This window comes from Gouania willdenowi, chromosome 10 (genome assembly GCF_900634775.1).
Source record: "Gouania willdenowi chromosome 10, fGouWil2.1, whole genome shotgun sequence".
Taxonomy (NCBI): Eukaryota; Metazoa; Chordata; class Actinopteri; order Blenniiformes; family Gobiesocidae; genus Gouania; species Gouania willdenowi.
Window position 1 is genome coordinate 36,647,152 of NC_041053.1, and position 15,754 is coordinate 36,662,905.

Genomic DNA, 15,754 nt, shown 5'->3' on the forward strand with positions numbered 1-15,754 from the left:
GAAATCTCAAAGGCTGAGCGTTGTGAAATGTGAGGCTGCAGCGAAAGAGGACTAATAACGTTTAAACGGTATGATTCTCAAAAGGACCATTTGTTGTCTTTGGGTAGTTTTTATATCCTTATCGAAAAATGTTACTTTCACATTTGGCCAAAAGGAACAATACATTTTACAATAAGAATCCTTGTTATAGGCTATTAAGTATAGATAGGCCATAATTTTTGGCTGATATTTGCTATAAAATAGGTAATATATGTAGGTTTGCATTGATATTGGGTTTTCCACCGGTATAGAAAAAACGATAGGTGCTGTTGTTTGAGACATTTTAAAAATCTATATATGGCTAAAGTGGAATAAGTATTCTTATTTTTCACAAATTATGTTTTAGGTGACTATAACAGGCATCACATTAAAAGTAGGCTTAATGTGTCCATTTGCAATTGGCAAGATTTTCATTAGTAGCACATTTGGGAAAAAATATGTATATCAAGTGTGTATTGCTTAATAAAGCAGGAAAGTAAAGGCAAATAAACAGTAATTCTGAATTGAGGTTTACATTGAGGAACATGTTTCCATGTAAACACAAAGCAGAACACATTAATTTCAAATTTAAAAGAAATAATCATGTGGCCAGTGTTTAATAGGTTTTTTTTTTTTTAATGTTATCTTTTTTGCTTGTAATTCTATACCCATGCTAGATGGATAGAAAGAGAGGAGTGTATTTGACTCTGTATTCAATCCGACATTCAGCAGGCTCTGTTTCTTTCTGCCTGTCAGTCAGCTTACTCCCCATCGCTCGCCGCTGTCGAGCACACCTTCATCCCTGTCCCTCTCTGACTCCTCCGTCTCTTCCTCCTTCTGTGCAGCGAGCACCCCTTGACGTAGGAGTGCACCGTGCAGCCCACACGCACTTCTATTTTTATGTAATGAAAGGGAGGCGGGAGGCGAGGAGGAGGCAGACTTGGGTGGCAAGTGGTGAGGGGTTGTGAATGCAGATGAAGTTTGTCGTCCCACGTCCCACCTTCTCCCCGTGCATCGTTTTCAGGTGGACTATATGGACGAAAATGAGGAATACTTCCAGAGACAAGCCTCCCACAGACAGTCCCGCCGGCGCTTCAGGAAGATCAACCAGAAAGGAGAGAGACAGACCATCATCGACACAGTGGATCCGTATCCCACCGGGAAGCCGCCCATAGCCCGCGGATACCACACGGTGAGCAGCGACCCCCGCTTCACTCTATTGTTGTTTACCCTCACTGTGCTTCTGAAGCAGCTGGACCTTAGCTGTGGGTCCCTGCTGTCTGTGGAGGCTGTGGGTCTGTTGTTCTGGTCAGTGCTTTCATCTGACCTCTGGCTGTTGGGATGTTTCGTCCAGAGAAAAGTGCTTTTTACAGGCTGGAAACAAGTCTGTTTATGTGAAAGTCCTGAGGTGTTGAATCATTAGTTGCTTGTTTGATTCGAGTTGGCTTGAGTGTGATCTTTGTAAATCTCTCTTTCCGTTTTTCTCCTGTTATATGTTTGTAAAGCATGGGTGTCAAACTCATTTTAGTTCAGGAGCCAAATACAGAGTAGTGTGTCTTGGTGTGAACTTTCCCGTATAAATGAAGTATGGTATGTGACGTACATCAATCCCTGCAGGATTTTCACTTAAATTTCACAGATTTTTGCGAATTTGGGGAAATTTTGTGGAATATGTTGAAGAAAATTTGTCAGACTTTGGAAAAATTGAGTTTATCAACAATTTGAGGTTAAAAATGACGTCATGTCATATAAGAACTGTAAAAACTTATTGTGGATTTTATTAGATTTTTTGTTTTTAGAAGGTCTGAGATTTCTACAACCGAGTTAGTTTGTCATCTACAAAATGTTACATGTTATTTCTATCATTTTTACTTTCTCGAGCGGGCCAAATTTTGATGCTCTAAATGGCCGGATTTGACCCCCGGGCCTTGAGTTTGACACGTGTTGCAGAGTTTTAGCTTGTCCACCTTGAAATTTTCTCTACATCTACTTGAAATGTGTTTCATTCCTTGATTACCTTGTGCTCAGCATAGCAGTATGAATTTATATTTCTGTATATATTTAGTTTTCCTTTACTTCTCTTTGCATAGCATCCGTCATTTCCCACTGTTAGAACACACATTGCTAATATATTCCAGCATCATTGTCCCTCTCAGTAATAAGTATTTGATGTACCTCATATTTATAAAAAAAAAAAAAAAAAAAAGGAAAACTGTTGGGGCCTTTTATTTATTTTGGTTTGAATTGAAGACTCCCAGGTTGCAAAAGAATATAAACCTTGAAGCTGTGTCGTTAAATTGAAGTGAAAATGTTACCTTTGCTAGTACCGCTTAGAGTTTGCTGCTCACGGCGTTACTAGGTACAAGGATCATAAGAGAAATGTTTCCGACTAGAACGCACTTGGATCTGTGCAGGAGCGCCTTCAAGGAAGATACTGAACCAATTTCTAACTGAGAATTCCCCTTTTACAGTGTGCAGATAATTCACTGGAATGCATCAGTTAAATGAGTTTGAAGATGAATTTCAAGTCCATTCATGTTTTACTTCATAATGTTATATGTTTGAACGCTGATAATGACTGATTTTAATAAGTCTACATTGGTTCCTTGACTTATACCAAGTTCATTTTAAAATCCTGGTTTTGTCGTTTCCAGCCGTACATGGACAGGCTCCTCCTGTGTACCTGATCAAACCTTAGAGCTTGTCCTCACGTCCTCAGGGCAGAACCTCCTGATGGTCCCTTGTACACGCGTTAAAACTTGAGGAGATCGGTTATTTAAAGCTGTCGCACCCTGACTCTGGAGCGAGTCTCCTCTCTCCCTTCATTCTTTGGAGTCTACAGATTCCTTTAAAAAGCACTTAAAAACTTACTTTTTTAAATAAATGGGTCTAGCTTTACCGACTCAGTCAGAACTGCTGATATTGATTGTATTTTCTTGTATTTGAGTCTGTGTCTTTTATCTTTGTGAAGCACTGTGGGACTATATGTCTGTGAAAAGTGCTATATAAATACAATTTACAGTAACACTTTACTTGAAGTTCTATACATAAGGCTGAGATTACTTTGTCATTATCATGAATATAGTGTCATGAAAGCTGTCATTTAGTGTCATTTGCTAAAATATGACACATTTGGAGCTATGTTGGCATTTTTTGGGTTAAGTGGAGGGATCGAGTTGGGTTGGGATTAGGGTTAGGGGTTAGGGGCTAGGGTTAACATTAGGGGTTAGGGACTAGGGTTAACGTTAGGGGTTAGGGACTAGGGTTAAGGTTAGGGGTTAGGGTTAAAGTTTGAGTTAGGGGTTAGGCTAAGGAAGGGTTATGTTTAGGGAAATGACACAATGACAGCCTTCATGACATCATATCCATGCTAATGAAAATGACAGCATCATGTCAGCCTTATGTAAAAAACTTCAAGTAAAGTATTACCAAATGTACTTACTTACTAACTTACAGTGGCATGATTATGCTAAGCTTGAGGAAAAATGTATTATTCAGTCTGAATTAGTGATTGAGTTCCCAATTTAGGTGAGCTTTAAATAACAGTTGTTTCAAAAGATATTTTTTTCTTGATTAGTCATTATTGGAGTTGGTCAGTACTAGCAGAGAAATAAATTAGGAGGTTTTCTTGGAAAGAGAGATGGTTGTAGTAGTTGTTGTTGTTGTTGTTGTATTCATGAGGGTCAGATGGTGCCTTCTTTCATCTTCAGGCTTACAGCTGTTCCACTGCTGTAAACTCTGCTTTGCATGCACAACACTATGACTGAGCTGTGTGCAAAAGCTGAAAAGTTAAAGCCAACATGAGGTTTGCACTTGGGTTTTAACTGTAAAGCATTGCCTTCCAGTTGCTCTTAGACAGAGGTGGCAAACTTTTAGTTCAGGGGCCACATATGGAGCCATTTATCTTAAGTGGGCTGTGGATTTTAGATTTATTGTGCTGCAGTTTGCTTTTCCACGTATAAATAAATTATAAAATGTATGGTACTAATGATATCAAAGCAATAAGGTCCAGATATCAATTTATTAGTTTTTAACCCATTTTTGTGTAATTTGGGGACATTTTGTGGAATAATTTGAAGAAAATTAAAGGATTTTGAAAATAATTGTTATTTTATTAATTTGAGATTATAAATGACTGCCAGCCATCATGTTATAAGGGTTTGGGTGGGGGGGGTTGTAATATACACAAGGATTCATGGTTTCTCTGTTTTTTTTTGCTTTCTGCTCCGGACCGAATTTGATGCTCTAAAGCAGGGGTATCAAACTAATTTTAGTTCAGGGTCCAAATACGGAGCAGTTTGATCTCAAGTGGGCCACAGATTTCAACATTATTGTGTCTAGTTTGCAGTTTTACCGATACGCAAATGACAAAATATGTAAGAAATTGACAATATCAAAGCAATAAGTGACAGATATAAGTCCTTACAGGATCTTTACTTTACATTTCCAAGCTTTTGTGACCAATTTCTATTTAATTAAGAGAAATATTATGTCATAATTTGAGGAAAATTTAAGAATTTTGTAAGAATTTAGAATTATTGTCAACTGTTAAACATTTAAAATGACTGCAATCATGAGATATAAGCACCGTGAAAATTGTAAGCCCTTGCAAAAATTGTTGAGTTTCATTTTCACAATGATTTATGTTTTTTCTGTCATCTTTACTTTCTCCTGCGGGCTAAATTGGATGCTCCAAGGGCCGGATTTGGCCCCTGGGCCTCAAGCTCTAGGTTTCCTCTCTGTGTGCCGTCTTTTCACTGGGAATAGGGAGTTAAGCATTTTCACAGTAACGATGCTGAGTTTCCCTGCATTCCCCTCATTCCTGCTGCTCCCAGGGGCTACTGTACCCAAAACTGTGAAAACAGTCGAGCTCAAAAATGGGAAAACATTGCAAACGTCATCTTCCTCCTTCCTTCCCCTGATCCAAGCCCAACGTGTTTCCTAAATATAGACATGCTGTGTTTTTTGATTCAAAGGACTGCGCTGAACTTTCTCATGGCCCGTCATCATCTGACACACACGCACACACACAGCTCTTTTCATACCGCTCCTTTGGGAGTGATGGAGCCAGTGCCATGGCAACCAGCCGTCCCAGATGGGCTTTGCTTGAGTGCACTTACAGTAGGGAAGAACAGGAGCTGATGGCGGAGGTGGTGGTGGTGATGGGGGGACGGGGATGGGGGAGCGGTGTCGAATCCGGGCAGACGCTAAGCTCACACAGCCAGCTAATCTCAGGCCTTCAGAAATGCCAGACTCCTCTCAGATTTTCTTCGTGCCTTGCCCGAGGCATATTTAAGAAGCAGGAAATGTACCAACGTGGAACGATGGATTGGAAATAAAACATCTCTATTGAAGGCAGTTTTCGTTTTTATTCAGCTCTGCCTCTATTAAGACAAGTTCTTAGTTTTGATCCATTGATTCATTGATGTCATTATTTTAAACACGTAAAATGATAACAGAACAATATTTTAAAAAATAATAAAAAATGAATTACAACATCAGAAATAGACCATTGATTTGATCCATAAACACTTGTACTTTTCATTTACAATTGTGAAATGAGTTGGAAGAAGAGTAAACCTATTTACCCCTTTATTCACTACTGGTTTAAAAAAAAAAAAAAAAAAAAAACACACAACTACAATAAAATGAATTGCCTATATATATAAAACAACCTACATAATCAGAAATAGTCCATAGCTAATCAGTATTACTCAAAACAGAAACAACTGGTGATTAGAAAGGCCCTCTTCATTCCTTGTGAAATAATTTCTTTATTTTTAAACTAAATTATGTTTGAACAGTGTTTTGCCCAACACACTCATTCTGTTCCATCATTTTACTCCACAAATGTATCTACAAAAACTTTTCAATGTTTGTTTGAACACCTAAAATCTTTAAATTTAACTTTCCCCTAGTTTATAACTCCCCTCTCTTTTGGAGTTTTGGATATTTCTGTAAGTAGATTATTTCCTGCTTTGTATAAAATCTGTGCAGTTTCAAATTTAAAGTTCTGGAGTTTAAAGGAACTTGTGTTTTCTCGAAAACCAACATGATGAATTATTCTCATGGCTCTTTTCTGTAGTAACACTGGTGGTTTCCCCAAACCTCTGTTTAAAGCATTCATTATGGTCTAATCAATTCAGTCAATCTATCAATCAGTAATTAATAGCTGATTTGATCAATCCCTAAATTATTTTAAAGATTTTATTTCTCTGTTGGCTTTGTTGATAATCTTTTATTTGGAACTCATTGTTTCTGAGGCTCAGGTTGTCATTTTAAAAGCTACTGGTCCTGTTAATATATAATATAAACATGTGATGCCATCAAAAGATATTTTATTTTCTGTCAACACTTTGCAAGATGTTAAAGAGCATGTTGAAATGATTCTAATGTATTTAAATCAACAATGTTTACATATCCAAAGCTTTAAGATGCTTCTGTTTGAATTATTTAAATATTGCCTTAAGGCATGGCTTAAGTTGAGTCATCCGGCTTGTTTAAGTGGTTTATTAAAGCAGATTGTAACAAAGTGTTCTTTCAAATCTGAGCTCAAGAACTCTACTTTTTTTTATTTTTCTAACAGGCACAATGATCCAGCGCCAAACACGAACCTCTGTGCTACATTAAACCTGGAGATAGATAATACATTTGCCACCATTGTTACCAAGAGGCTGTTCAGTAATGCTGAGGGTTTTGCTAACAGCTCTGCGTGTTCTTTTTCTATCCCTGAGCAACACATTCAACTCGTCCCTGAGAGGAGAACCAGAATAGATCTAAAGTAATGTAATGTCTCTCTGCTGCCAGTAGGAGCACTGGTGTTCAAACTCAGGACAGAATTCAAAACAGCGCTCGTGTGTGTAGAACAGTGGTTCTCCAGCTTTTTTGGGTGTTCCTCACTTTGAACGAAGGTGAACTTTCAAGCCCCACCTGAGCCCATTGTCCCCAAAAGTGCAGTAGTCAAAATAAAGGCAATAACTAAACATTGCTTGCAATCGGTGCCAAATAATGAAAGGGGAAGTAATATGAAAAAAAAATCACTTTCATAATGGTCTCGCTACAGTGATATTCATTCCTTTAGCCTCATTCAGAGGGCCAAAGTTAAAAAGTTCCTGTTCCTCCCTCCATTGCTATTCCACATTTTGTAAAAAGTCACCTCCAAATGAGCGAGTTGGATTTTTTATGTGTTGTGATGTCACATCTTAGAAACTCCTCCTCCTGACAATCCTGGCTCCTTCTACCGTATAAGAATGTGAGCTCCTCCCTCTCAAACTACCTTACACGTAAACCAAACACTGCAGTTTATTATATAATATACATTATGCTTTATTATCATATATGTAAAGCTACATACACGAAATTGAGCAGCCACGGTGTAGCGCCCAGGGAGCAGTTTCACTTTTAGTAGGCGTTATACCGCCTCGTATCGCCTTTGACATGTCCCAATGTGACGCAGCGGTTGGACAAAACAAACGATTATCACCTTAAAATGACTATTTCTGTAGTTAGGGGAGCAGAGAAGGAGAAGAAAGTGACTTAGCAGCTTAACTTTCCGGTGAGTGTTTGAAACAGCTGACTGACTCCGCTGCTGCTGATGTAATAACACACCCTGAAGCAGCGCTGAGACGGACTTACAATCACAATAGCCCCTTAAATATCCATATGTTTTACTGTAATGTGCAGTTTTCTGTCTGAAAACTATTACCAGAGTGTGTGGCTCAAACTCCGGAAAACAGGTGAGTTTGGGAAAATAAACCTCACATACTATGTTGTTGGGTTTCTTAGAACAAGTGGAGATGGGTGGAAAATAGCATAATAATGGACCTTTAAGGAAACAAAACACTAAATGCATTTTTTAAGTCAGCTATTGAAAGTTTTTTTTTTTAAGGTAACATACATGCTGACGTAAATCATTATTTTTTTTACTTTAGTTCCACGTTGCAGATCTAACGCAGTCTAATAACTTAATGCTTTTTTAATTTCTGATACATTTTCAGGCTTCTCATTGTTACTTATTATTATAATTGTTATTTCCTCCTGTTTGTCGCGCCCCACCTGTCATACCTCCATTCCCCACTGGAGGGGCGCGCCATACACTTTTAGAAGTGCAGGTGTAGAGTTTTATTTGGGACAATTGTTATCACCTGGTTGAACCCAGTGGGATTATTTTTTTTGCATCGGATATCAGATGCTCCATTTGCAGATGAAGCATTGAAGTGATTTATTAATTTTCATACATTTTAGGAAATTAAATCAGAGTACTTTAGAATTAGATATTGCATAACAAGGGGCATTGTATGTGTATTATGAAATCGGGGATAAAGTAGGGGGTGAAATGATGTCGCTGTGTTCTCTACTGCTGCTTTAATAGAAACCCTGTTGTACTTGATGAATAGGAGACATCTAAGGACACGGCAGGGTTCGTTTTATGATAATTAAACTCTAAATCAGTGAGGTAATACTTTCACACATTTTATTGTTGCATTTAGGACAACAGTTATTTTGTTGCGGGTGTTTGTTATTTCATTTATGGAAAATTCTGTTTCCTGACAACATTCCACTTTGTTTTATAGATTCTACCACTTGTCATTTAAGTGCTTGGTTGTTATCATATTTTTCAGATTTATGTATTTGCTACAGGTGTATGTATATACGTTTTAAACAGCCTCTGTATTGGTGCATATTTTAGAGTCCGACTCATCGCTCCATTGCTCCTAAAGGTGACACATTGAGTTGTTTTTGCAGCTGTGAAAACATTCATAACTGACGCTCGATGGTACACATGGGAAGATTTCTACTGTGCCGAGTCTCAGGTATTTATATCAATAAAGATGTTTTATCACAGCGCTGGTTTGGTGAAGATTGAAATGCTCACCACTGGAATCTTTATGCAGCATAAAAGCTATTGGTGAAAGAGTTTGGCTGAAGTTAGTTTTTATATTTCTCATAGAAAATTCATATTTTCTATGAAAACTCTGTAAAATAAAAAAAGGAAAACAAATTTGAGTTTCAGAGAAAAGGATCAGGGGAGGAAAATTCAAACAAATACAGTAAATTAATGTTTAAAATCACAGCAGGGCTAAAATAATCAATGAATTGCTAATTAACAAATATATCCTGCATTAAATAACCCAATAAGAAAATAAATATAACTTATAGTCAAAGGTTCTGTTTACACCAGAAGCTCCATGATAAATTTGTATGACGTACATGAAGAAAAACTTTTAGAGAATAACTGGCATGCTGCAACAATCCATGATTATTGCTCTGTTTGTGTTTTTTTACAGTAAATATATTTTTAACTAGAAAAGCACTCGTAGAACACAGACCTCTGCCAAGCAGCTCATTTCCACCCATATTCTGATTTCCACCCTATGCTGTAGTCCTACATTGATTTTATATACACTGTTAGATTCATTGATAATCAAAACATACCTTTAGCATTTAAAATTATTAATTGTCAAATATATTAAAATATTCCAACCTTGTTACAAATCATGCTCTGTGATGGCCAGTTATATATTTAGTTCTTTTTTTCTAATTGGAACATTGATGACATCATCACTGAAGAGAGAACCTATGACATAATCAACAAGAACTTCCACAGTGTGGATGGGAAAAGGAATGATATATATATATATATATATATATATATATATATATATATATATATACATACATACATCACAAAAATTTAATCACCTGTTCCTTGTTCCATTTATCAATTTTTCTGAAAATTTCATCCAAATCTGTTCATAACATTTCAAGTCATCTTGCTAAAACACACACACACACACACAAACTTTATAGCTCATTAAATCACTCAATAGCAGTTTTCCCTTTGACATGTTGGTGCCCGTGTTTTTCTCGTCAATAGCAGACACAGAGGTGGAAAGAGTACTGACAAATCCTATTCAGAAGTACTGTTAATTTATTCAAATTTAACTCAAGTACAAATACAAGTAAGTTATACTTAAAATACTCAAGTACAAGTAAAAAGTTGCTCAAATAACTAGTACTCAAAAAGTAAAAGTTACTAGTTACTTTCACCCCCCCATTGTTTATTTTTGGTAATATATCTTGCCAATGTTCCCTTGCATACAGTAAACATTCTCATGTATAAAGTTAAAAAAGGAAGACACCAAATCTTGCCCAATTAGAACTTAATTTATTTTCCACAAAGGCATCTGTTTAAAATAAAAGGTTTGTCAAATTGTACAATTATTTTTAAAATAATATAACACCAATGAATTCAATTCAAAATAATAAATAAATTAAAAAAAATCATTTATCAGCCTCTAAGTATAGCTACATTTATGAAGAAAAAAAACAACATTCAATGCTGTTTTAGCACCATGCGTTTCGTTTAATCTGGTTGGTCGGCTATGATGTGATGCACTTGATTGGTGTCTAATAATTTCATTTTTTTGTAGTTTCACAATGTCCGACAAACAACAAATGAATTACTCAGTAATGGTTGGGTGTACAAATGTAATTAATGACTTTACTTGTTTTAAAACATACATACATTCAAGTAAAATTACTGATTTAAAAATAGACTAAAAAGTACAAGTATCCATAAAAACAACTCAATCACAGTAACGTGAGTAATTGTGATCCTTTACTGTATATGTCTTTGCACAGAACAAAGTCTGTCTATCATGTGATGTTGTACAAAAAGTAATTAAAGAATTGCGACTTTCAAAAGGCTCATATTGCTCTCATAAAAAAAGAAAGAAAACACAATAAACTAACAATGAAAGAGTAATGCTTTATTACAATTAAGTGTTTCACTGCACCTTTAAGGTCTTTGTGCAGATCCTCTCTGTCAATCACAATGGAATTGACAGTTAATAATTAGCATTAGTTACGATTCTAATTCTATTTTCCACAGAACACTTTGCTTTTCTCTCCTCTTCCGTACACCCCAAACAGTCACAAGCGTGAGTGGTATTTCCCTCCCCAGGGTTTAACTCTGTGGACAGAGGGACATCCACAGCTCCAAACAGATGCTCTATAATTATACAAGCAGCAGGAGATCCACAACCAATACTCCTTTTACTCTTCACTTCCCCTCAGGCAGAGAGTGGTTACCAACACAGCCCTTCAATCAGAAGGTCAGGGGTTAAATCCCAACAGCACACTGTGTCTATCAGGAACCATGGATGGTTTTACACCAAATCTGACTGGGAATCTACTCTCTATCTGCAGACTATGGCTGTGTTGGAAATGTCATATTAACGTACTACTCAATCTAAGTCTGACTCTAACGTCAAAATGAGTATGTAGTGCATTCACTTTAGATAGTATGAAAATATTGAGTATGTGAGTACTATATGGGGACATTTTTTAAGTATGCACAGTGAGCACACTCGTCATACTCAACTGCCCCATGATGCATCACGCAATGTATGTAAAATTGTCCTGGGACCGTCTTCAAACTCAAAGTCAAACTTCCACTTTTCAAAACAACTTTTCTTCCATTAGTTTTTAAAGGTTTTTGTAAATATGGCTCAAGTTTTGAAGTTAACTGGAAGTTTAGTCAGTAGCACCATGGAGGGTCTCTGAAATCTCCAAAATGTCAACATGAAATGTGCTTCTACGAGTTTTATGGATCAAATGAGCACATGTTGATATTCTACTTGGTCACTTTCTCACTTAAAATGTTTCAAAGGTGGAGAATCAACATTTAGCCTTAGTGTGACTCAGGTTTTTGACATTGTAGGTTTGAAATGCATCTTGGAAAATATGGAAGTATACTTCATTGGGAACGCTTCATACTAATAGTATATAGTAGACAGTAGTATATACTCCACTTGAGTTTGTAGTGTATAGTACAGAGTATGTCATTTTGAACACAGCCCATGCTTTAATTGCTGTGAGATTTAAAGATAATTGAAGAAATGTGTCCATAGAGGCTTCTGGTTGATTGTCTGAGTTACTCTCCTGCCAAAAGTTACAACCTTCATACATCTGTCTTTGTAGAGTTAAGGAATGAAGAATTAGTTTAGTTTTGTCATTGCATAGTTCAGATTGAACATGATGCAGTTTGGAATCAAAGATGGCCTCTTTATTTGGAATTTCATTGTATGTTTTTAAGGTTGACAATGAGTTGAGATTTGCTGTGTAATCACTAAAATAATACGATCATCAGCATTTTTTTTTTTCTTCTCAGTTTTAGTCAACTAATTTTGTGGATGAATTATACCCAGAGATTGGTTCTGATTGGCTTGAAAGTCTTTTTTTGTTTATCAATTTTCAAATGTTGGCTCCGGTACTCATTACCACGAGAAATCATGATTTATGTTTAAAGCTGCTGTCAAAACTCACCTGTTATGGACTGCTTGGTCTGTTTTTAACCTTATGTACGTCCCTGGTATTTTATGTCCTTATGTTTTATTGTTTCTTGATGCCTTGTTTATGGCTTTAAGTGTCATTGGGTGTCATGAAAGACACTGTGTTCATCTGCTTTTTATCTTAAAAAGAAAGGTTTCCTTCAAGCCCACACAAACATTGTTGCAGGAATTTCTTGGTTTTATTTGAAGGGAATCAAACCACTAACAAATGCATCAATTTTCACCTTGTTTAATCTCATTTTTTTAATTTTTTTTGTCTTTCTGGCATATCAGTGATTTTTTTTTTTTTTTTTTTGGACCTGTAAATCCTCAAACCGTTAACTGGGAAATGACATGTGTGATGACTTTAATCTCCTCTGCTTTTTTTTTTGCACTGCTCTCTCCTAAACATGGCTTCCAGGAATGCAATAAACCCCAGGTACAGTATCAAATAACAGTGTGTTGTCTGTTGTGTTTCCTGTCTGTGAGTGCGTCTCCATCTTCAGACTGTCCGTCTGTGTTTGTGCCTCTGCTGCTGAGTTAATCTGCTCTCTGTTCATTGGGTCTGTAGCTGCTAGTAGTAGACCCTCTCTATTAAATACCTTCCGCTCGCTTGCTTGGAAGCTGATAAAAAACCAGGAGGGAGCCTTTCCACCCTCTTTTGTCCTCTTGTGTTACCGACAGCACCTGAATTAAGCAGTGCTCACAGTCCAGATCAAAGGCCTCCATCTTCCTTCTCTATTCAGTTTATCCTGTTTTAGATCTGGGTGGGGGGGAAACATTCTTGACTATTGATTGAACATCATCTCGTCACCGGTAATGACAGCACAACGATAAACATCACCCGTGGATAGCTTACAGGCCTGTTAGCCGAGATAATGGTAACAATTTAGCTGATTGAGGTACCTTTCTGGTGATGTGTTTGATGATTGCATTGACTGTCCTTTGGCTCTTAGGATTATTATTATCCCTGCTCAGTGGGTGTTATTATGGTGGGTCCTTCCTCCTCGATGCGGACGAAATGGTTTACCGAGAGTGCCTTAAGGTGTTTGAAAGAAGGAACTTTAAACAGCTATTAAAGGCTTATTACAAACATATCTGCCAGACTGCCAATGGTTTTGTATGGGCTGCACTTCTAAGCGAAATAGAGATTCAGCTGTAAAATATTATGATTGTTTTCTGTATCCTTAAGGCTTAGAGTACCTAACTTGAACCTGGTTGCATGGAGAAGGTTGAGGAGATCAGAGCTCAGGGTGTAGAGCCGTCAGCCCTGCTGATACATGGAGAAGAGAGAACAAACCTGCCACTTTCCATGGCAGAAAAGCCAAGCTCCTATTTTTAGAGCTGTCCTTTGTGACAACCTGCTCTGCTTCAGCAGTGTGAAGATACAAAAGCTGCCTGTCTGAATAGACATTGTGCAGAAACCACAGTGTTCAAAGCAGAATGGCTTCATTGTTACACTTCTTTTTTGTGTCGGCACCTTTTGTAACACATGCATTCCTGAGCAGGGAATTATCAGGTGAAGCGTGCCAGTGTAATGCATCAATACATCATGGAAGTGAAAAGTTGCCACACTTGATTTGAGCTTTCTGATGAGCGAAGTCAGTAACAGCAATCAGTCAGTCGAGCTGTTGGGGCTTTCAATGCTGAAGACCTTAACCTTCCTATTATCCTATTATTTGACCCCATTTGAAGGTAATAATTCAAAAAATAATAGTTGACTTTATTTGTTTTTGCTTATATGATTCATTTTGTGAGAGTCGTGAATGTGAAACCCCAAATTAGAAAAAAAAATTGGATGAAAGATACACTAACTCTAAAACTGAAAGTTTGACCTGATGGTGGCGCTGCAGGAAAGATCATATCACCACCACAGCCAATAGGGTTCATGCGCTTGTGCTCATTAATGTTTTTGGATGAAAACTATTCAAAATAAATTAATTGTAATTTAAAAGTTGGGCCTGATGGTGGCGCTAAAGAACAGGTCAAGGTTTCATTTTTAAGCGATTGTTTATGTATTCAACAAATAAACAGTGTCTGACTGAAAAACTCAACAATTTTCTAAAAATGGATTTTCTGGACTCAAATATCCCTGGGGTCAGTTTGATCCCATGGGTAAAATGTGTTTGTAATATTTGAGGATAATAGGAGGGTGAACTTGGTTCTTTTAAAGATGGAGGAATACACAGAGCTTTGCAGTTGGTTTTTTTTTGCGTTATGGTGCAACTATGGTGGTAGAATGGTTTTAGGAACGTCAGGTTTTAGGTGGTAGACCCATAATTCCATCAAACGCAATCCAATCAATTGAATGAAATATAGCAGGATATGCCGGACAAATCAAACAGTCCAGTGTACAAGCATGTAAAGACTGTAAGGACTGGTTATTTGTTTTCGAGATGAGATGATTTATTAATTAATCATGCTTTTATTGGTTATATGTCATAAGGACACTTTAAAGCAATCAGCAGTTGCCTCAGAGGAAGACTGACAGTTGGCGGGCGAAACATGTCAGGAGATCAAAATAAATTTCAATGTAAATTTCCTGAAAAAAAAAATTTCTGAATAAGTGAAACCATAACATATTAACCATGTGGTACTACTTTACAACTCAATATATATATATATAAGAAAATACAAAAAAAAGTAATTATTACATAAATAAGACAATTTCTACTTATTTAAAGTAAAATAAATAAATAAATAAATCTGAGTATGCATTAGAGTTTAAGACTTTTAATTATATTGTGGATGGTGACATGTTTGTGTATTTTTTTAATAATACACAGTTTATTAGATTTTTTATAGAGACCCTCCAACTATTACTCGTAGATTTGCAAAGTTCTCTGTACCTCAGTTTCATAAGAATGCCCAATCTAGAAACTAAAAGTCTAGTGGTAGTAATTTTCAGAGATATTTTCAGATTTTTCAGTTTTCCTTTTCTTTCTTCTTTCCCAAGGACCCTTGATTTCTGCTCACAGAAAAAAAAAACGGCACTGGTGTTTGCAGTTGTTATTATTAGACTCAAGTCTAACTTTGCTTTGATAAAAATAGAGCAGATATTTTTAGGCAGATTTCAGACGTGATAGTCATGACTGAACTGATTCTTTATTCAAAATAAATGAAATGAATCGAGCTGTACATTTGACCAGTTTGCTCATTACACAACTTATTATATAGAACATGGTGACTGGCATTTCATGTGGATCTCATGCCAGTTTGTGACATTCAAAGACATTTATGAGTGTGGAGATGTTCAATATGCTTTACAGATGACATTTATCTGAATGGTAATGAGTCTGCACAGTGAGGTCAAAGAAGCATATGGATATTTTTTTTTGTTATTTGTGCTTTGATTAACAAACTCTAAACAAGCGAGAGAAGAATTATGTGATCAGATTTAT

The 15,754-nt window shown here is 36.6% G+C and overlaps 2 protein-coding genes across 8 annotated transcripts in view; one reads left to right on the forward strand and one right to left on the reverse strand.

Annotated features, from left to right (window-relative positions):
• The window catches only part of anxa5a (annexin A5a), a 1,189,405-nt gene that overhangs the window by 260,934 nt on the left and 912,717 nt on the right, over positions 1 to 15,754 (reverse strand). The window lies entirely within an intron of this gene.
• rapgef2b (Rap guanine nucleotide exchange factor 2b) overlaps positions 1 to 15,754 on the forward strand; it is a 146,859-nt gene that overhangs the window by 75,407 nt on the left and 55,698 nt on the right. For 5 of the 7 annotated variants that reach the window (XM_028458936.1, XM_028458940.1, XM_028458937.1 and 2 more), the window contains 2 exons: positions 1,043 to 1,210; positions 12,775 to 12,792. In XM_028458936.1, the coding sequence (XP_028314737.1) occupies positions 1,043 to 1,210; positions 12,775 to 12,792 (186 nt within the window). The remainder of the gene's footprint in view (positions 1 to 1,042; positions 1,211 to 12,774; positions 12,793 to 15,754) is intronic. The other 2 variants (XM_028458938.1, XM_028458941.1) reach the window with 1 other exon arrangement.